Raw genomic sequence first — 23519 nt, 5'->3', positions numbered from 1 at the left:
GCTCCTAAAGGAGCTGTTTGTTTGTTAAAAGAGAGACAAATTTGATTAAAAAATCAATCATCAAATTTGACTGGTAACAGCTGTCCCTCTCATGGCATGTTAACCATCACTATCAGGTTTCACCAAAGTCTTCTCCCACAAACTGCTTCTAGTTCTTTAACGTAACCCACGCTATCATGGATCATTTTACATAAAAACAAGATATATCATTTATACATATACAACATTGAATGCACAGGGAATGCTTTCCTGCCTTTTTAGTTTTGGTGGCATTTTGAGGAATTTCAAGCATTTATAATAAGTTTTTCATCAAGTTTTGAATGCAAAAATGCACATATATGCCTTGGTCCGTTTTGTAAAATGTAAATATGGTGTCTAACAAAGCTATTTCACCACCTGTCGCTAACCTGTTGGTTACCTCTCTGTGGCCTGTCAGTTCAGTGTCAGCCAACTGCTGACTGACTGTTGGCTGACAGTTGGCCATCTGTCAGTGGAGGATTACCATATTATTAGTGACTTTTTGTACATTAAGTGGTTGATTATGGCATAAAATGACACTTTTATCATTTCTTTGCAATACCCTATTCTGTGGAACCTTCATTAGAGGGACCATATCACAGTTGGGCATGAGCATCAAAACGCCAATTCTAACTATTTCAATGAACTGCCATCTTGGATTTTGAACTTCATGTAAATATATGGCTTGGAACGCATCAAAACAGATTAGAATACCTTTTTCAGTGACTAACCAAATTTTCTCTTGCTATATTTTGAACAAGAAAACCTCTATTAATGGGTAATTTGAGTTATGAACACTAAAGGTTGAAGAGATTCTCTTTCGGAACCTTAAGAGTTCACTCACTGTGATAATTTTTACCGTTCACAGCTGTTTTGGAGTAAGTTCATTGTGAATAAGTACTTTTTATAATATTTTTCAGCTTCTAACAAAGGCATTCATAAGAATAAAGTCCTGATCGATATGGTTACTGGTTGTGTTGCATCTGAACAACCATGCATCAAACAACAGTGCCCCACAATTTGTGGCTTGTTTTAATTTCCAGTAGAGATATGTATGTTAGAACAAACCCCCCACGGGTCTCATGTAATGAAGGGACAAAAATACCATAATGCATCATGTTTTTTCATCACATGAAAACAAAGCCTTCAGTTCGAGCATAAAATGTAGAGAAATTAGTACAATTTCATGGCAGAGGGGTAATTAATGGTGCTGCAAATAGGTTCAGTTCCTCCTCTTACAGTTAAGTTGATGTAGGTTGGATTTTCTGGAGTTTTGACCATGGCAAGCTGAGTTATGAGTGCTTTTGTCACTAACCTTTGTCATGAAGGTACTTCATGTCTTATGTGTCACAATTAATTTATGGGATTAACTCAACTTAGTGAGTAATTTGACATTTCTTGTAGATATCGTTTGGTAAATTTCCATGAATTGTGCTTTCTGGTATGAAGCTCACAGATGTGGATTTATATGTCATGAAATTTCTGCCGTGCTCCAGGCTGTCATTTGACCTTTGTACAAAGTCTGTTCTAACCAAGTCCTTTTTCTCTTTTTCTCTTTTTCTCTGCACAATGATGATGGTTAATATTTATAAATCGTATTTGATTCTATTGTGTTAAGTCACTTGAATGTGTCTGGTAATATAGCACAAGTAAAACAAGTAGATAAATATTACCCATGGATTTGAAACATAAATACACAAAATACATGAAATTCTCTATTTAACCTCCCCCTCCTCCCATTTCCCCCCCCCCCCCCCCAAAAAAAGGAAATTATTTTCTAGATTCAACTACACACTAGTTGGTTACTTTCTTGAACTAAAATTACCATTCAATTAGTTTTCATTTGATCATCATAAACCAACACCCTTCGAAATTACTGCTAAGGCAATTGCAACAGTCAAACAGTTCAATCAGTATTAATCAATATGACTTCCTGTCCAACTAGTCCACATGAAGCCTTGTGTAATGCCTAACTTTGTGGTGTCAGTGAACTACTCTAGGACAGTTGAGTAAGTGCACATCATCAGGTTGCTGGTTTGTTTACTACCACAGATGCATATAATTTTCTAGTTGCAAAACCAAATTTATCTCAAACCCAGAGTCCTCTTGGCTTTGTGCAGGTGTTGTGCTCATGTTGTTGTTGTCACTCATTGTGCTAAAATTTCTGTTTAACAAAAGCAATGCTGCAATCTAGGCATGCCCCCATTCAAGTTATCTTCAAATGCTAAAAGTAGCACATTGTATGCCGATGGCTACATACGGTCATGTGATAAACCAAAAAGGCAGCAACATCTTCCTTGCAAATCATAAATGCATGCAGTCTCAACTTTGCCATGAAATCCCTATTTATAACAGGTTTTAACATGTCAAAAGTACATGTACTTCCATACAAATCTTCTGAGCAGAAATTAGTCTTCTTTAAGGTTGGCAGTTTTTGACCTGATGTCTTGTTTCTTTATTAACAGCAGAACAGGTACAACTAGAATCATCTTACAGTGGAAGCAATAGGACTGCAAAACTTGGTTCCTCTTTTGACTTCTCGTGGAACTACTCTGGTAACTTACACAGAGTTGAATGGGGAACGAAAGAGAAGGGAATAATTGCGCTAGATGTCCTTCTATTTATCCTTGATAGAAATGGGCGTCTCATCCCTAATGTATCTCAGTACAATGGCCGTCGTTTTGGCAGCTGGAATCAACATTCACCTGGGCAAGTCATGTTCACTCTAAAGCCTATTAAAGCAGTTGATAACCAGGTTTTCCTCTTCAGATTTGTCCCAAATAACCCTTTGGCTCCAGATGTGTTTGATATGGTGCAATTAATTGTGAAAGGTAAGATTTTTTGATCTATTCTGTGGAGCCTGTATTGAAGGGACCAATTGTCACACTAGGGCATGTCTAAGCATCAAAACACAAATTCTAACAATTTCAGTCATCTGCCATCTTGGCACATGGAACACATCAAAACAGATGAGAATACTCCAGTTTAGTGATCGACTGAGTTCCCTGTTGCTATATTTTGAACAAACAAACCTATATTGATGGGTAATTTTAAGTTATGGACACCAAAGGTTGAAGAGATTCTCTTCTGGAATCATAAGAGTTCACTAATGCTGCAATAATTTTACCTTTCATGGCTGTTTTGGAGTAAGTTAATTGTGAATAAGCACTTTTTAAAATGATTTTTTCAGCTTATAACAGAGGCATTTATAAGAACTATGCTTAGGGCTCAGTGCATACAATTCAAATGAATATTAAAGTCCTGATCAATTTGGTTACTGGTTGTGTTGCATCTCAACAAACATGCATCAAACAACAATGTCTCACAATTCGGAGATTGTTTTAATTTCCAGTAGTGATATGTATATTAAGAAGAAATCTGTTGGGATCTCATATGATGAAGGGAGAAAAATACCATAATGCATCAGGTTCTTCATCACATGAAAACATGGTTTTCACTTTGTGCAAGAAATGCAGAGAAATGTAGTACAATTTCAAGGCAGAGAGTTGATCAATGGTGCTAGAATAGGTTCAGTTTCTCCTCTTCTTATTAAGTTGATGCAGGGTGGATTTTATGGGGTGCACGTGCCAGACTATGGCAAGGTGAGTTATGAGTACTTTTGTACCTAACAGTTGAGTTAGCAAGTTTGAAGATAGTGCTTGTCTTATGCTTCACAACTACTTTATGGGATTAGCTCAACATAGTAAGTAATTTGAGCTTTCTTGTTGATATCATTTGTTAAATCTCCATTCTCTGTGCCTTCCTGGTACTTTGCTGACACATATGGAATTATAAGTCATATTGTGAAACTATCAGTATTTTTAATTCCTGTGGTGTTTGGCAACATGCTTTTTTTCACATGCAGCTTATGATGGTGCAATTTAGAACTCGGGTATCTTCAATTTTGGAATATTAATTTTTACAGCTGCATTACTTTGTTATTCATAATCTTTGTGATCTAAGCCCAATCAAACTCAGACAGCTGTTAGGTTTATATCTAGGAAGTCTATGGACCAACATATCACTCCTTTTGGTGACCACTGATGCCAATTTATGTCAACTTTCTAAAAACTGGTAATGGCTATGCCAATAGAAACAAGAAGGTGTCCTATGGAATCTCAGGAGACTTGCAGCAAAACATATTTTGCCCTCGGCAGACCTGTAGTTGAATTTCACTGACCAATAATTTTGATTCTCTTTTACTTAAAAGGGGCTTCAGCACACTGTGACAGAACTTGCTAAGGGTTGTTAGTCAGTTGATTGATTAAACCATGAGCCCTTATCTGTTTCAGTTAGAATTTTTCAATTGCCTGTCCTCATCAAATTTCTTTAATCTCTTGTGCTTAGTGCCAGGCTTCTTTTTCACTTTCATCTTAGTACTCCTCTCCTTTTATCTTTCCCCACTCACAGTTTAGTCCTAGATGCAGATAGATAGCAAAGATTACCTTGTGCAACTTGAATCAGATGTTTCTGGAATTATAATTCAATACAAGGATGTTTTGCTGCAAAAGCCCCTTCTTTTCATTAAGGGTGACACTACAATTGGCTATTCACACTTTGGTGGGCTAAAGAATCCAGTTTGAAAATATGTTTTTGTAAGTAACCTAAGCATTTCAACATGTTACTAAACTTTTCACTGGAAACTGTCACCTTTTTGGAAAATGAGGAATTTAGCTAAATTACTGGTCACCTCCCATGAGGAACCACTGACTAGCATGGTATTCTAGGTTTGCTCGTGTGGGAGGGTGAGTTGTGTTGTTTCAGGAGCAAAATCTTAAAAATTTTACTTATAAATCTTTTGATGCAATGAAATGTCGTTTTAGTTTGCACACATGTAACACATTATCACAATTACTTTATGTTTCAAACCCTGACGCTCCCTTTCGCTGTTATGACATGTGGATAAAAAGCAAGCTTGATGAGTTCCTTTATTGTAACCCCTTTTGTTTTACTTTTAGGTCCTCCTGTTGTTGAGATCGTCCCTCCTGCACTGTCCACTTTAAAGGGTGTTACAGCAAGTTTTACCTGTAATGTTAAGGGTTTTCCTTTGCCAAACATTGTGTGGATGAAGCAGACTGGTTTGGGTGAAAGTGAGATTTCTGCTAGCGGAGTCAATGTCCAAATAAACTCCCATAATGATTCATCCCAGTTAATCGTGCAGAATACTTCAATCACAGACTCAGGCTATTATATCTGCAAAGCTTCAAACTTCGTATCTAATACTGCAAGAGCCTTCCTTGGAGTTGTATGTAAGTTTCTTCTTGACATGTAGAAACCCCTATGTAAGCTAAAATAGCCTTATAAATACAACCTTAATCCAGAAGCCAGTACTGGGAAATTGCAGTTTTGCCCTCTTGATCACAAGAGTTTTAGTTGGTAACTTTACATCTTTAAACCCTCTTTTTAGTCAAATAAAGAATTTTTGGTTTGGTTGAGTTAATGACTGCATTTCGACATTATTATCAGTGTAAATGTAAAAGGTATATTAATTGCGCTAGTACGCAGAGCATGCTAAGTTGAAAAGTTTTGCATTTTAACAATTATCATTGATGACTATTATTTTTATAAATCTACTCATTCTATTAATTTCTGTCCAGTCCCTTGCCGTCAGTTAACCTTTGTGCAAACTCTGTACTAACCAAGTCCCTTTTTTGCCACAATTTGGGCATCGATAAGAGCTGTCCATAAACCCCTCTGCATTTTACACCGCATTGCTTTTTTTACTACAATACTTTACATCTATACCACAGTAATACCCAAGTCCATAGCTCTACCCGTTTCCATAGGTGCACTCATGTCCATAGTCACATTTGTGTCCTTAGGTGCATTTGTGTCCTAAGGTGCATTCATGTTCCTAGGTGCATTCGTGTCCACAGACACACCCTTGTCCACAGGTGCACCTTTGTCCTCATGTACACTGTTGTCCATAGGTGCACCCGTGTCCATTGGTGCACCTGTGTCCATAGTTGCTCTTGTGTCCGTAGATGCACTCCTACCCGTAGGTGCACCTGTGTCCATCTTTTTAGCTGGATGTGCATCTGAACAAGGATTGCCATTTTATTTTAAGAAGTGCTGAAAGTTTTTAGTGTATTTGAAAGCAAATTAAAGTACATCAAAGGGTACCATGGGGCAAAATGTGAGGGATGATTTGCGAAAAAAAATGTTTTTGAAAGAGGTTTCTTAATCTTAATTCTTTTTCAAGATCCAGCTTCGTATGAGGATCCTGATTTGTGTCCCACAAGTTTTGATGCAACCAAAGGCGAGTCTGTCCTAATGTGCTGTCCTGTCCAGGGGTTTCCACCTCCTCAAGTTAGCTGGGAACTGCCAAATAGAACTCGGGTTGAAACAGGAAGCACTATTTTGCATGTCACAGTCAAGACTGAGAATGACTTTGGACGCTACAGGTGCATTGCAAGGAGTCTGGAAAAGAATGTCCTAATGGCTAACATCACCATTCATAAGAGAAGTAAGTACAAACTTAAGATTTAGGTGAAACTTGCATCACCTCCTCTCCAGAACATGACTACTAGTGAAAGAATCATAAATTACCCGGCTGGGGTGACGCCATTATTTTCCTATGTTTTGATAGAAACACTTGATTAGATGTTTAATAAATAGAGAAGCCTTGACTGTGCTCTGTTCTGTTGTAAAGCACGCAGGAAGCGGCTAGAGTTAGAAAGAAGTGTTGGGAGAAACACGAGACGTATTGTGATAGCCTTCCAGGTTGACATCTATGCAAATATTATAGGTTACACTTTGATTGGAACTTCTCTGTCAAGGCGTTGACATCATCGGCTAGTCCATGTATTTCAAGACAATATCCTTGGATTCGGTTCCCATTCATGTACTTGCTGATCAGTTCACGACTTTCTTAACATTATTCAATTCCTTGTGACTCAATTTCAGTTTTGTCTTGAGCTTAAGAATGAGTTCCTATTTGAGTAGATCTCAGAATAAGTTTTCGAGTATCCTTCACGGTTGGTTCTTCTTTTTATCTGTGATCCTGTATTTTCTAACAGACATACGAATCGGCTGTTTCTTTTATTTGTCTTTTGACAATACTTGTTGAAAACGAAAAAGCATCCCTGAAATTTTTTGCGTTCGATGAAGGAGGACGCAGTTCATAATCTTTTGAGTCCTTTGCTTTGAAGAGTGACTTTTTTTGAGAGTTTTTCGTCGATCGTCTGCAGTTTCTGCAGTTGCGTCATATGCGCAAAGACAATCGCGCACCGTGGTTTTCGTATTACTCTGCGAATCGTGGAGCGGATATCTAAAGACTATGTCGTGGTTTTCATAATGGTCTATGGATGGTAGTCTGTAAAGCAGATATCTGAAGACTACACGCGGTTCGACGGTAGTCTGAGCTATTATTATTATCAAAGTCTTAAAGGGATGTTCCACTGTCTCTGTAGCCATAAAAACGGTGTATTCCATTGGAGTTGAAGATTTCAATTACACCTGAGATATTACACTCGGTTGTTCTAATATATCACTACAACGTGTGATCAAATGCAAGTGGCTACCGAGTACTACAACTCAGTTTTGTTTCGTGCTCGTTTGACTTGTTTGATTTGATACAATGAAAGGATCACTTGGCACGAGAAATTTCCTTTTTTCATTGCGGAATTTCTGGAAATCGACAAGCAAAAACCTTGGTCACGGACTAATGCACCATCCCTTGTCAAGGCGAGTATGGCTAACTCTTAAGAGTCTCAACTTGCTCGCTCCGAGGAGAGGACAACGTGGGAGAAACCATCTAAGACGGCTAAACGATAGACCTATCAATGTTAGAGAGTCAGCGAAACTTCCAAGAGAAACGACGTGGTGCAAACCAAAGTAACTTATTAAATATTCCAGTTGACATCCACAAGACAACCTCTCATGGGACCTTGCCTTCAACAATCCATGGAAATAATTATCAGAAATCAAAAGTAACCGTGGCACACTTGAATGTACGATGTTTGAAGACAAGAGAGCATTTGATTGAAGTAATTTAATGGATTAAAAGAAGTATGCAATCTTAGCAATTTCAGAATCTTGGCTAAATTCAAGTGTAAAGAACGCTGAGGTCGAAATTGATGGATAAAGTTTGTCAAGACTGGACAGGTCGAGAAAGATAAAGAATGAGTCTGGTGCTGGGGTGTGCGTGTACATGCGCAAGACCCTGAAGTCTAAAGTACTTAAAGACCTATCACGAATATTAGACACTGGTTTTCACCAATTATGGATGCAATTTCAGCTCAAAACGCTCAAGTCATTCTTGCTGTGCGGCACTTACAAGCCTCCTGATTGTGATATTGCCTTCTTTGAAGGCTTCAGGGACCGTTATACGTAAGCGCTTGTTTATGGTCCACCTATTCTAGTGGTCGGAGATCTCTCAACTCTGATTTGTTCGTTACTTCTACTAAATCAAAAACATTAAACAACCTGTGTACAAGTCTGAATATGAAGCAGCTTATTACCCTGCCCACAAGAGTGACAGAAACATCTAAAACTCTGATTGATGTCATTTTTACTTCAAACCCGGCAATAACTGTGGATAGCGGTGTAGTGGAGACTCACATCAGTGATCAATATTTGGTCTTTGCTGTGTTAAATCTAAGGATGCCCAAGCCACCGGCTGCTTACGTTGTCGCTAGGAGCTATAAGCACTACGATCCTCAGAGCTTTTTGAGCGACCTTAACAAGATCCCTTAATATGAAAACATTTTGTCTGACGATGTAAATGAGAAACTGCTCCATTTTAATAGAACCTTCTTCCTGGTTCTGGATAATCGTGCACCTATTAAGAAAATTAAAATCAAACATCGGAAATGTTCATTTATAAATTAGGAGATCACGGTGGACGGTGGAAGGTGATACGGAATTAATTCTTTACGGAGGTGGGAGTAAGTGCTGCAGAGGAAGCCAAAAGACTCGCATCAGTCAATGGTCTACCTACTTCACATGAGGAACTCCCTGTCAGTTTTATACCCGAAGAAGACGAGTTTCAATTTCGAGCTGCTACCTCTTTCGAGATCAACAGGATTGTACAGTCATTTCCTTCAAATAAAGCACCAGGGAAAGATAAATTACAAATGGCGGTAGCGAAAGATGCTCTACCGGCTATCCTCCCGTTTTTGACCGAGATCATAAACAGTTCACTTTTGACATCTGTATTTCCCTCACCATGGAAAGAATCTGAAATTTTCCAATTCCAAAGAATGGTGGAGATCCGGAAGTAGCCAACGAGAATAGACCCGTGTCGTTGTTACCTGCTCTAGCTAAGATATGTGAACGAGTAGCTTTAAATCAATTCACTGAATATGCAACAAAGAGAAACTGTCTCAGTGGACACCAGAGTGGGAATAAGAAACGGCATTCGACAGAAACACTCAATATTTTGACGTCAGATCTAGCCCTGGAGACAATGGATCGCAAGCAAGTCACTGCCTTGGTGTTATTAGATCTTTCTAAGGCATTTGACAGCATTGATCACATGTCCTTGTTAAAGAACCTACGTGCAACGGATACCTCTAAAGAAGCAATAGAATGGTTTAGAGGCTACTTGACCGGAAGAAAACAGTCGGTGAGAATTGGTTGCGAAACATTTGAACCCCGCTTAGTCTCGTATGGCGTACCACAAGGATCAATCTTGGGCCCGGCATTGTCTAATATCTACATAAACGATCTACCATCTGTACCTAAGGTAGGGTCGTTAGAGTGCTATGTTGATGACTCACAGTTATACCTCTCATTTCCAATACGTGATGCCACCTTAGCCGCAGATCAGCTGACAGAAGATCTTCGGAACATAGCCGCATGGAGTTGCAAGAACAGCTACTCCTTAACCCGGACAAGACAAAACTTCTGGCTCTGGGGACTCCGCAGATGCTGACGAAGATACCAGATGATATAAGCATTACACTACTCAGCAAGGAAATTACGTCATTTAAGTCTGCGAAAAACCTGGGAGTTACAATGGACTGTAATCTAACGTACGACGAACATATAACTCAAGTAACTTCGAAATGTATAGGTAGCCTTTGTCAGATTCATCGCGTTAAATATCTGTTTGATAGGCGTACGTTGATCACTATAATTGATTCTCTAGTTCTACCAAATTGGGGTGGGACTAACTTTGAGCATTCACTTGGCTAACAGAAGGGCAGAAATCAGCCATTAAGTTCTTGGCATTAGGGATCTGCGGCAACTGGACTTCAAGCAACATAAGAGGGACTGTGGAATCCAATTTCCCCTAACACTTGTTATTTCGCGTCATATGATTAACATATGCTAGTGTGTCAAAAATTAATCGTGCGATTCGTATTCTTTTGGTGATACTGGGTATCCTTTCACGGCAAAAATTGCCTCAAAAATTGATTTCGGGTAAACCCCTAATGCCTTTCTTTACTGCGTTGAATCCGAACCTCCTTCCTCAGGCTTGGATAAGTTCTTTGTACTCATTTCTGACTTTCTGTGCTTTATCAGGGAGAGAATTTACCTCGGAAAAAATAAACTTCGTGAGCTCCAGCTATCGTAACATAAATTGGAAGTGGAAGAAGTAACAGAACAAAAAAGTGCACAATTTAGCCAAAATGCAGCATACCTCAGTTTTTCTATAGCCAGTAAGGGGAAATCTAGTATCATTTGCCCAAAAGACATTATTTTTAAAATTATTTTTAAAAAAGACGGTTTTTCTTGTTTTGTTATTCTTTTTACCAAATGGTAACGGGTTTTTTTCTTTTTTCCGCAGAAATCCGCTCAGGTGCAGCAAATTCTACAGTTTCCTTGATGTCACTCTTGAAATCAACTAGCAATGAAAAGTATCTAACGAAAACAACGCGTTATACTGACAAGAAATAAAACGCTACCGGTGTTACGTAGCTCTGACGCCCCCTCACGCAAAAACGCGAACTCGCTGGAATAGAAACGCAACATACAACAGTAGTTTAATTGAAAGAGAAAACAATATAAAATAATTTCACAGCTACTTGACGATAAACGGAAATGCAAATTCTAGTCGCTACATGGCTCTTGCAGATGAACAAGTTACGCTCTCTCAAAATTATCACCGTAGTAGGTAATAGGTGCCTCTTAAACTGCGCATAAGGAGTCGTTACCGAACAGGAAAATTGACTGCTCACACCAAGAGCACAGGCCTGATTCCGCCTGGACCAGTTAGTTCAGACTGAGAACTGAACAGTTCTAGTTATTGACCACATGGTCCGTTTGGCCACTTCTGACTGCAATTAATTGAAGCAATTACTTTTTTCAAAGACTTAGTCTGTAATAGTGATATACTAACTTATCTTCAGTTTCTATGGCGTCAACGTAGCCTACCACCAAAACAACACGACCCAACTTTTACGACGGGGGGCCCGACTAAGCACAATCATATTCCTACCTACCATTTACATTTCAATTTTTCGAAGAGGTTTAAGCGCGAAGAACAAGCCATGTTGGAGTTCTGCTAAAAAATCTTCATGGTCACTTAGATTCTTAATATTTTTCTCAACTACTCAATATTAACAATAGCCATTTTTTGGAGCAAGCCTAACTTTCAATTTGTGTAAACCTCCTTCTGCCAGCCGTTATTTTAAGGTTGCACATTTTACGTTAAGAGAACTACCAAACGCTAACTGATCTACTTATCAAATTACTAGTTACTACATTAAGGTTAGAAACATGTTTGGGGTAAAAGATAAGGGTGAAACCTCTTGCAATAAAGATACATTCATCCGTGAGTTCCGTGTGTCAGACAAGGCCACAAAAAATTATAAGCCCTCTAAATCATCAATCCTGTCGTGATTCACGCTCTGCAAAATCTCTCGATTTTGGATTCTGCCGCCTCGACTTCTCAAATAAAGATGAAAGAAGCCTTCATATTATTTTGCGGAAAAATTTGCGACAACTTAATTAATTTCTTGCGTGTGATATTGAAAATTCACCCATGAACAAATCTGAATTCCGTCATTAACGCGGGAAGTTTGGATGGTCCTAAAGAAGATTCGAAAATTTACTTCGTAAGTGAGACAGACCAAGCCCCGGTCAACCCTGAAGAAAACCTCCCTTATTGTTCGACTGATCTTTTTTCATTTTCCTTGGAGAGAACAATAAATCTGAAGTGAGTTGCATAATTGACTGATGTTATGGGTAATTTTTGTTGCTTCTAGAAATTCCCAGACTGTTGAATCATGCCGACTTGCACATCGTAGAACTTTCCAGAACATTTCATCAAGTCGTGTATTTATTATTTAATTCTTCTTAAATAGTTCTTGTGCAAGCTTCTGGAATGTTCTAGAACACTTTGTGCATATATATATATATATATATATATATATATATATATTTATATATTTATATTTATATATTAAGACTCACTTATGTAGTGGTAACAGTTGTTATCGTCAGAGCAACGACTTTTTTTGAGAGAGAGAGAGCTACTGTGGAAGATTGCTCGTTTCAAGGGACTTTGGAGACAGCAGTGAGATTTTGTCAGTGGTGAGCTAGGATATAGAATCTGTAGGGCTTAATTAAGTTTATTAACGATAAGTATTGTACTCTTTTAAAGATTCGCTCCTTGTTAAGAACATTACTCGCTGTTTATTAAAGTAGTTGAGTTTGTAGAATTGTAGCGTTTTTCTGTCGGTAAGATTATACCGTAACAACTAAGACCACGCGTATTCGAACTAGTCGCAAAATACGATATTGAATTGCTCAGCTTTCGCGATCTTCGCACCACGTGGACGAACTAACGAGAATCCCACGTATTGCCAGCTTCTTTCGAATCTTCGCGCTCGTCGTCTCGTCATTTCTACGCATCTGTTGATCTATGAAAGCTCTTGCTTTTAGAGACAGCTTCTTCGGACTCCCGGAGCGAGTTAAAATTGCTATGGAGCCTCTTGATTAAGTGAGTGATGCCTGAAATGCTCCCAGTAACTCTTCGATTTTCAAGCTCTTGAATATTCCATCTGGATGGAAGCCTTGGTTATACAGCAGCTCGATTCGAGTTCTCGTATAGCTTGGAATTTTTAGTTTAATAACTACCAATGTGCAAAGAAATCAATAAATGAATGACAGTATTGTAAACGTAGCGTTGGTTTACCATGGGTTGTTTGCGAACAGTTCAAGTCACGCTTCCCCGCGCGGAGTCTCGACTACAAGAGGGGAGTTTGATGTGTATGAGGAAGTTAAGCTTAACAAACATACGTGGGATTCTCGCTAGTTCGTCCACGGCACGAAGATCGCGAAAGCAGCAAGGCTGGAGTCTGCAGCTGACTGTCTATTGCCTGCTGATTTCTGACGCCAAGAAAAGAGTGGCGACACTTTCCAGAACATGATTTTCAGCAACGAGTGCTCGATCTCCCTACAATCTCATAGTCGCAGGTGCTTCAGAATGGCGGACAAACCCACAAAGCGCAAGCCGAAACCGAAGCATCCACTCAATGTTCATGTGTGGGGGGGAATCAGTAGACGTGGTGCCACCAGGTTTTGTATCTTTGATGGCATCATGGATGCTGATCTCTACGCAATGTTCTTGAGACGACGCTCGTTCCATTTATTAGAAATGAACTTCCCGAGCACCAGTTCATGCAGGACAGTGACCCGACGCATACGTCCATGTGAGTGCAAGCTGTCCTCTGGTGATCAATTTACGTAAAGCAAAACGAAAAGGGAAAAAAGGAGAGGGAAAAGGACTCAAGCTATGTGTAGGCTCTCAGAATGGAACGCTAACCGTTTAATGAAATAAAACATGTTGATATCAAGATTACGATCAGTTTGCCCAAAGGGAAAACAGAGTAATTTTCGTCGAGTGATTTTCGCCAACTGATTTTCGCCGACGTTTATTGAATCGTACTTAACTTGCACAGAATGAGAGTATATTACATTAGTATATTGCGACATTAAAAGAGCTTATAAATACAGCGAAGTTTACAGAGACGGACTTAACGTCCTTTCATTGTGTTAATTGCAAAGAATGACAACGTGACCTGTAGCACGAGTTTCATTCTTATGAACGCGATTCGTAATCAAATCGAATGAAATTTACATCATACGTAAGGTTAGATCCTAATGTTAAACTTATTTTTGGTTTTAAGGGTGTGAAATTAAAAGTGCACACAAACGCGGTGAAATTTTTCAGAAAGCGACTTGGTTTCCTCTGGGGGTCTCTGCTGGCAAACGGATCAAACTTTGAATATATTAGTTTCACACACCACCTTTTCTCCGGGGTTAGAAATTAATTTCATCGTGAAGCAGGAAAACTGCTTTCGATTATCTTCCAATAGCAATAATAATAATAATAATAATAATTAACGGGCGAGTTTAGAATTATCAACAAGCATGTCTTATTTTTTTAATTTGAAGGACCTGAAACAAAACTATCAAGGAATAGAGGCTTGGAAAAATACTTTGACCAGACAAAGCCTATTCGTGTCTATTGTCATTAGAACTATTTCAACAACAACAGGCACGCGAAAGGACGCAAACTTAATTATTGTCAACCTTAAGTTGCAAACGACAAGGTTGTTTGCATGATAATGTAAACTAAAAAAGGCCAATCAGATTACAGACTTTTCGATCTGACTTAGCCGTAAGGGAAGTATGAAAGTCCAAAATCGTCTGCTTTAACCGCTTTTATTACCACCATTAGAATTGAAAATCTATCATAGGAAACGAAGTTGCTAGAATCATCTGGAAGCGTGGACAGTATTCGGACGTTTACCGTTCAACATTAATCAATCCGTCCCTGCTTAAAGAAGGACAGAAAGCGAAGTTGATCAGGGGAAAAACAGATGTGGATTGCTACCCACTAGAAGAGGAGGTCCAGCAAACTTTCACAGAGAGCAACCTGCCAACACGCCCAGCAAGGGCAAAAGAGAAATTGCTGAGTATTCGTTCAGCAGACTGCCTTTAAGTTTGACGTATGTATACTTGTTAATTTTAAGAGATTTTGGTGTATTTTTATCTTTCTCGCAGATTCCAGAGTCACCCTTGGCAAAACCAAATAAAACCTGAAGGCACGGGGGTAAACATGGTTTTTCATGGGGAGGATGAGCTCTCCGATGCATCTAGAGATTTCAAATACCACCTTGAGTTCTTGACACTCTAGCATTGGGTTGTATGCCCCCTTGATTACATTTTGTAGCTTAAGCAGCGTTGAGGCGTTTCTTTTGTTGAGTTTTACTGTAATTCTGCTGAACACCTTTAAGAGAAAACCAATGTTATCATACATCAGTAATGGTTATGATTATAGTAAAGTTAGGATTTATTTTCAGTATCATCATCATTTGTTACCTGATCAACATCTTTATGGGTAAGTAAGTAAGTAAAGCCTTTATTTCAAGAGGGTGGCACTTAATAGCCAAAGGCTAATAAACTTGTGGCCCTCACAACTATTTACAATCTAAAATACTGTAAGCTAAAATATATATATATACAGTTAAAATATAAAATATGACAGGATTCGATTATAAGATAAAAATAAATTATTAAATTATGAAATGATGCAAAAATTGTTGTTCCTTAAAAATCTTGGCAAACATGTTCTTTTTAAAACATGCTACAGAATTTAGTTTCCTAATTTCAATTGGTGTACTGTTCCACAGTCTTGTTGCCGAAACAGCGAAAGAGCGTCCTCCTTCTGTTTCTCTTTTATATTTAGGACAAACAGCATTAGTGCTTGAATATCTAGTGTTGCGGGAGTGCCGCTTATTATTTAAAATTAAGTGTTCATTTAGATAATTCGGCAAAGTCCCATTAATTCGCTTATACATTATTGTGCATTTATCAATCTTATGTTGCTCATAAAACGGGATCCAACCTAGCTTGTTAAACAAAGCAACTGATGGTGTCATGCGATCGGCATAACAAATAACGCGTGCCGCACGTTTTTGCAATCTTAAGACCCTATGAACCGACTCTTTATCGCAATTTGCCCAAACAACGTTAGCGTAAGACATAACAGGGCGAATAATGCTATTATAAAACTGAAGTCGCTGTTTAAGAGGTAGACACGCTCGGATCTTACGCAATATTGCGATTCTAGAGGCCAACTTTTTACATACTTTCTCAACATGTTCATTAAATGACAATTTGCTGTCAATTTCTACGCCTAATAAGGTAGCACAATCCACATTACTGAGCTGTTTTCCATTTACGATTACATCTATGTCACTTCTATTTATGTTGGCCACGCGTCTTTTGCCAGTGATCGTAAGTACTTTAGTCTTGTCTTCATTTAATGGGAGCTTATTCGCTGAAGCCCATAATTGAATTTCAGAGACAGACTTGTTTAGTGATGAATTTAGGGTGGCTAAGTCCTTCACATCCGCAGAAGCGGTGACAGTCGTATCGTCTGCGTAGAGGTCCAACTGAGCACTTGTATACAAGGGCAGATCGTTGATAAACAAAATGAAGAATAAAGGACCCAAAATACTGCCCTGGGGGACTCCATGCAACATCAAAGCTTCGCTTGACTCACTCCCATTTACACGGACCACTTGCTTCCTTTCCGACAAATAAGAGTGACACCAGGCAAGCTCCCGGTTTACTATGCCGTACAGTTCCAACTTGCGCAACAACAGCTTATGGTCCACCATGTCGAAAGCCTTACGATAATCGACCAGGACCATGCTGCAAACCTGATTATTATCTAGGCTGAACAAAAGCTCGTCAATTAACTTGATTAGGGCAGTCTCGGTACTGTGCATCCTACGAAACCCAGACTGTCTGGAATATAACAAGTTATTATCCATAAGGAAAGCATATAGAGAGTTGTGCATGTGACGTTCGATTACTTTTGACACTACCGATAGCACAGAAATTGGGCGATAATTAGAAGGATCACTGGCTGCACCTTGTTTGAACAGTGGTGTCACATTAGCGGTTTTCCAACGAGTAGGAAACTTTCCTGTGGAAAACGACATGTTGATAAGCCTTGCTATGCTTGGAGCTAAAATGGGAGCGGCAATACGCAAAAACCTGGCGCTGATTTTGTCGATACCTGCAGCCTTATGAGGACTGATTCCCTTTATAATCTGAAGCACCTGAGCATCGGTTATGTCTGGAACAGAGAAAACCACATCCGGATCTTTGCGAGACTCAACAAAGTTTACCAACTTGGACAAGTCTGATGGTGGATTACCGAGTCCGGATCTCAGATTAGCCGCGATTGAGGAAAAATATGAATTAAACTGTTCCGCAATTTCTGTAGCATTTTCAACAGCCTGACCATCCAACTGTAGCTGACTAATCCCTTTATTCATCTTTCCGGATCCTGTCAATGCTTTGATCGTACTCCACGTTGCTTTAGGGTTGTTTCGATTTTCTTCGAATGCATTCTTGTAAAACTCACGCTTTGCTGAACGCAAGGAAAAAACAGCCTTGTTTCTCGCCTATCGATAATTTGCCCAGTCAGAACTATTGTCCGATTGCCTAGCCACCTTCAAAAAGTGATCACGAGAGTGCAATTTTTTAATAACCGCATTGTTCATCCAGGGCGGCTGAGTGGTGTGTTTGATTCTCTTTTCACGCCAAGGACAATGATCATCGAGGGCGGAATTAAACATCTTTTCCCAAGCATAAACAACATCATCAATATCTTCGAACACAAACGCCGTCTCCCATGGGGTCTGCTCTAGTGTTCGCTTGAATTGATAGGGTGATGGGTGATCATGAAGATGCCCGACCATAATGAAAGAAATTTAGATCTGTTAAAAGAATAACAATCTCTTTTAGATACTCGAAAGCAGTTGAGAAAAACCAAACTACAAGCCAGAAAGTTACACCAAGAGATACAGTCACACTTTGTAGAAAATGCAAAATGTCATTTACCTCCTCGAATATCTTCATCTTTATAAAATAGGCGGAAAAATCCACTAAGTATCGGTTCTTCATCCCCTGTAGTAATTGTCCATCTGCAACTGCAAACATTCGTGCAGGCTGCCACCATTCTACGAAAAACAAAAAGAGTGAAAAAAGGATCAAAATATGTTACTGGCCATACGTTAAATTCTTCTAATATGCAGCAAATAAAACATGATGAGGACTTTTTTCACAGACCTAGACGTTCTGACACAAATAAATATGCTAAAGGAAAAAATCGGTCCTGACAAGCAATATGAAAAAGGCACATGTGACTACTTCGAAGATCTGCAAGGGGTAAATATGGAAATATGTAATACTTATATCGGAATTAAAATTCTTTTTTGTTGGGTTTATAAATTTTCAATAACAGTTATAGAGCACAAAACGCTTTTATTAAACTGGAAGGGGTTCACGTAACCTTTACAGAATACAAACTGTTACTCTATTGTATTCTCCTTGTAGTTTTTGGAGTGGCAAATATCTGGAGAAACTATATCCATAATTGTAAATTGTTTCACTGTTTCTAGACTTTGGATCGAAATTGCCACTACAATTTTTGTCTTGGTATAGTATGTACTGCTGCTCACTGTTGGAAGCTCAAGGAAGAGAGATGTTATCTTCCTTCATGAGCAGATCTTGTTTCCCTTTGGATATCAACAGGTTTTTGATGTCATGAAAAAGTGTTCCTGTTATTTCTGTTGCATTGACTTCTATGTAAAACTGAATGTGACATTGTCGAGTGGTTGACTTCACTTTCTGCTCTAGGCCACACGCGTTACAAGTAATGACTGTGGATTTTTCGGGAGTGACCTATTTGCATTGGCAGTATGCGTGATATGCAGTGAATAAGTGAACTCCAAGTATTTCTGCAAGTGTAGTAGTTGTTGTAAATGACTTGGGTAGTTCAAATTCTCTTTGAACGGTGTATTCTCTACAGCTTTGCACCCAGTTTTGGGTGTTACTAAGATTATATCTTGGGTTTTGTATTCTCCTCTTACTAAATGATTATCAAATGGATAGGTTTTCCCTTCTTTCAAATCACAAAATCGATCCCATAAGGTTACCCTTATTGTGCCAGAAGGGTCACCAAGGTAGGCGTTGACAAGGAATTTTTCTCCATCATCAGTTTTGACTTTATTCTTGTCACCTTTTTGTAGTAGTTTGGCTTTTATTGCAATCATCTGATACGTATTAATTGCAGAGATTGTGCCTATATTGTTGGTAGTGGGTATTTCCTTTGGTTGAAAGTCGAAACAAGTTATGTTATCTCTTAAAGCAATTACTGGTGTGTTACCTTCACCTGGAGCAACATTAAGCACATACTGTCATTCACCCAAGAAATCTGTAGCAGTTAACATAGCATCAATCACAACAGAAGGTATTTCCGCTTCATCTTTACTCCAATCATCTTCACTAAGTGGTTTCTTCTGATTAGTAGCACTTAAACTACTTGATAACCTATGCAATATCTTCATGCTCCTCATTATCGCATCAACTAAAGAAAAGACAGAAATATAAATTGCGAAATTATGATTGGGTGTAATTCCTTAATCTCTTTAAAGACTACTGTTGTTTGAAAGCCAATGAGCAACCTATACAACTTTGTGTGGATTCAAGTTTAAAGAAAGTGATGAACACTTATGTTGTAATTTCCTCTTCAAATTAACATTAACTGCCCCACTCTCGTGTGGTAACCTTGATAACACGCTGCTAGTGCTATTAACATCTGCTGGTACATTAGCAATATTGCCATAACTTTTAAGTTGTCCACCCCTTGGGGCTTGCATAAGCTATTCAGATGCTAGTCTTAGAGCTAATTCAATCAGATCAAAAAAGGCAGGTTTTGGTGGAAACTGCATGCCATTAACTGCAGCATAGGGCCGGTGGAACTTTATTCTTAGATAAATAATTATGACATGATCTACACACCCATTTAATGTCGTCAACATTTCTCTTGTTGGGTAAATACTTTTCACTTCTGGACTTTTTTGTCCCCTAGTTTAGCAGCAGAAGACACATTATGTTTGTACCATAACTGGTCACAGCAACAACACTCATAAACTGGTCCTTTGTTCACAATTCTGTGAAATTCATCACTTTCAAACAGTTTGCCTGTTCGTGTTGATTTTCAAAACACATATTTGCTTGTCCACTTACATCACTGGAAACTGTTTCATTGTACAGTTCACTTGAGGCAAAGGGTCGTTTCCTAGCTCTATATTTTTCATGTGAGCATTCTGATGTTTTTTCTATTTCTATCAGGTCCCTTTTTCCTATATTCTTTCATATACGCATTAGTTTTCTCTTGGTCACCGACAGTTCTTCTTTTTTTCCTGTATCTTTTTTACGAAATTAGTGGATGGATATCTGCCATCGGCATATCTAAATTACATCTCGGTCTGAATATGTCAATAAAGTTAAATGAAATGTTAATCGATGCATTTGTGGTATTTTGTCGCCTTCATGGACCGTTTGAAGCAATTTCTTACGAAGTTACCTTTGGCCGCTGGCCGTTTAGAAAAGAAAAGGAGACAAGGCTTGCAACTTGGCGTCAACTTGGTGGCCGCTACCCGCGACCTCTTCCACTTCAAACTGGAACTGACGCCAAACTGGAGTTAACGCTTCGCATCAGAGGTAATTTGAATGGCGTCGGTTGAAATATGTTGGAGAAAACGCAATTTAAAGTCGAGTTGCGATGACATAATTGGGACGGTTGAGGACACACGTGCTATTATTATTATGAAAATTTGTGGTATGTACGACATTTTTGGAAAAAAAATAATATTAAAAGAAACCTCGATGTATATACCTCACATTTATTAAAACGGAAGTAGAGCACGAAGGCACGAATATCTTAGTCTACATACTGCACGATTTCACGCCATTATCTGCGTCGATCTAGTTATAACACTTCAGTAATATATTTCATATATTAATTGCGGGAAATTGTAGCAAATGCTGTTGGAAAGTGCTCATTAAATATGAGTGTAGAGCGAAATACAGTTCAAAATGACTAAAATGAAACACGCATGATTCCTGAAACTCTGAGTTTCGTGCTTACGCACTCGTCAGACAGATTTAATCTGTTTGAAAGGGAATCATACGTGTTTCATTTTAGTCATTTTGAACTGTATTTCATATATTATATTTAAATATACCATAAACAGTTAGGAATTACGCCGATAGTTAACGGCTTAAAAATCTTATGTATATGTATACGTTTGTATATTAATCCTTTAACTCCAGCGAGTGACCAAGACAGAATTTCTCCTTACAACATCTATACAATTTCAACCAGATAGGTGATGAGAATAAAGAAAAAGATAAATTTGGGGATAATTAGTTGATCCAATACTAAATTCTCTGAAGTAACAAGAAAGAATTGCGTGGTTGACAGTTAGGAGAATTACAAATTCGACCTGGGAGTTAAAAGGTTAACATACTGCGAGAAATCACGCCTGGATCGGACCGGATTGGACCGGATCGGATTACGGATCGGATAACGGATCGGATCACGGATCGAATCACAAAACCAAAAAAAAAATGAAAAAATGCAAAAAATTAAATCGTTTACAAAATAATACTAACACATAAAAATAAGATTAAAAAACTAAAATATGTTCACTGAAATTAGAAATGTTGTGTGACAAGCCAAAGTAAAGTCTGCATGACATAATGAAGCGTAGCTAGCAGTGGAAGTTTTTTTCTTGCCCTAAAATCTCAAATAGTTACTTTCAGTCTGTGTCGAGAAGTACCGCCATGGACAAAGGCAAGCGAGAGGTACGAATCGTTTTTTCAGTCAGTTATTATTTCTTTCTTTTTTAATATCATCTCATGTACTACTTTTCCTCTATTCGATATGATATAGCACAAGCGAGAGAAGAGGTGAGAAGCGAGATTGTTTCACAAGTGCACGTAAGTCATTCATGTAGCCCACGTCGTACACTTTTCTTTAACAATTTTTTAACTTCTTAAATATAAACTATTGAGCAGCACACTGCGAACAGTAGTCGAAAGTTGTGAAAAACTTTGGGAATTTAATAGGCGTGGTGAGAAAAAGATTTAGGGGCCTGTTTCTGTTCGGTGTTCTTTGGTCCAGCCAAGCCTGTATGGTCATTGGATCTCGTAATAGCCACTAACTATGGATTTAAATTACTGGGGTTTAGTATTAACTCGCTAAACTCCCTGAGGAAGTCTACCATAGCTAGACGAAACGCGACGGAGAATGAAAAAGTTTTACAACTACTGTTCGTAGAGTGCTGCTCACTAATTTAGTTTTAAAAAACTGTTCGACTCTACTCGTTAGACTAAACTGTTTTCTTTTCCTGTTGCCGTTTTACATTTCTATGGTCTTTTTTCTGAGAAAAGTTGAAGACTTTTCCCATTTTCGACCAGATACACAAGGATTTCTGAACTAAAATAACCGGCAAAAATCGTCTGTTATTTATTTGATCATTAGTTCAATGTGCTAATGGAATTTAAATCACTTACCGCGTAAAAAGTGCGATTTAGTTGAAGAGGAAATTAGCAAGTTCATAAAAGAAACTGAAATTAAGTATGAGTAAAGGAAACGAAAAGTAGCAAGTGAGATGATATTAAAAAAATAAATAAATGAAAACTGACTGATGAAATGATACCTAATAATTCTACTATTAACAACGACTCCTCGAATGCCCGATTCCTTGAACATTTTTCCGATGATTCCAGCAATTGCAGATTCTCCGATATTTTCGTTTTCTTCCGAACTAATATAAACTACATAACTGTGAAAAGACAAGAAAGAATAAAACAATATCATTCAGTTTCGGAACGTTTCACGATTGAATGCTCGAAAACAAATTATAATAAATATTTTATCAGAATGCTTACTTTTTGATCTCGTAAGTAAACGAAGCACTGTTCTAATTGCTAAATTTCGCGTTTGAATCGTCATTTTGACCTTCAGAATGATCACCTACTGCGGTCACCGCCGTGCAACACGCAAACACAACAAAGAAAACAAGATATAAGATTTTCGAAGTCATTTTGCCCTGCCGTAATCGATGCCAAATCCCACGAATTACATATCAAAATGCGGCAAATTTATCCTGTGTTCAAATTTGGTGGTACATCTATTATTCCAAGCATGCACTGTCGAACAAGCTCAGTTTCCCTCGGTGCGGTGGTTTTTCCGGCCGGTCAGGCTTTTAAAAATTTACATCAAACCCGCGCAAGAAAGTGTAAAAATGCCAAACCTAAATCGTGACAAAATCATCTCTCCAGTTTGTTCTAGAAAGTAGGTTAAGTATCTTTCAACTTATTTCTGGTGGTAGATTTGATCATGAGAAAGGAAACACTTCTTCGAGAAAGAGATGCAATATTCCACCCAAAATAGCGTGTTTAGAGCAATTTTACCGGATGTCGGGGTCATGCAGCACTCTATATGGCAAATGTCGCAATGACTTTGACTTGTAAGTTAAAAAAAGCAATTGTGCCATGCAATTATCATTTATGAAACAGCAGTAGAAAACATGGTCGTTATAACTCCTTAGAAAGCAGGAAAGTGAGTCTTCTGTGCCCTCCAATTCATTCTAGTTGTATACATAAACACACCATTTATAACCATTTTCCCAGCTTTGCACCTATTTTTGCCTTTATTTTTTAAATCATTT

At 38.4% G+C, this 23519-nt stretch overlaps 1 protein-coding gene across 1 annotated transcript in view; it reads left to right on the top strand.

Annotated features, from left to right (window-relative positions):
- Window positions 1-23519, top strand: part of LOC136281675 (neural cell adhesion molecule 2-like) — a 115475-nt gene that overhangs the window by 2070 nt on the left and 89886 nt on the right. Inside the window, exons 2-4 of the mRNA XM_066168436.1 lie at window positions 2484-2849; window positions 4977-5267; window positions 6221-6484. Of these exons, the coding sequence (XP_066024533.1) occupies window positions 2484-2849; window positions 4977-5267; window positions 6221-6484 (921 nt within the window). The remainder of the gene's footprint in view (window positions 1-2483; window positions 2850-4976; window positions 5268-6220; window positions 6485-23519) is intronic.

This window comes from Pocillopora verrucosa, chromosome 6 (assembly GCF_036669915.1).
Source record: "Pocillopora verrucosa isolate sample1 chromosome 6, ASM3666991v2, whole genome shotgun sequence".
NCBI lineage: Eukaryota > Metazoa > Cnidaria > Anthozoa > Scleractinia > Pocilloporidae > Pocillopora > Pocillopora verrucosa.
This window is presented reverse-complemented; position numbering and strand designations above follow the sequence as displayed.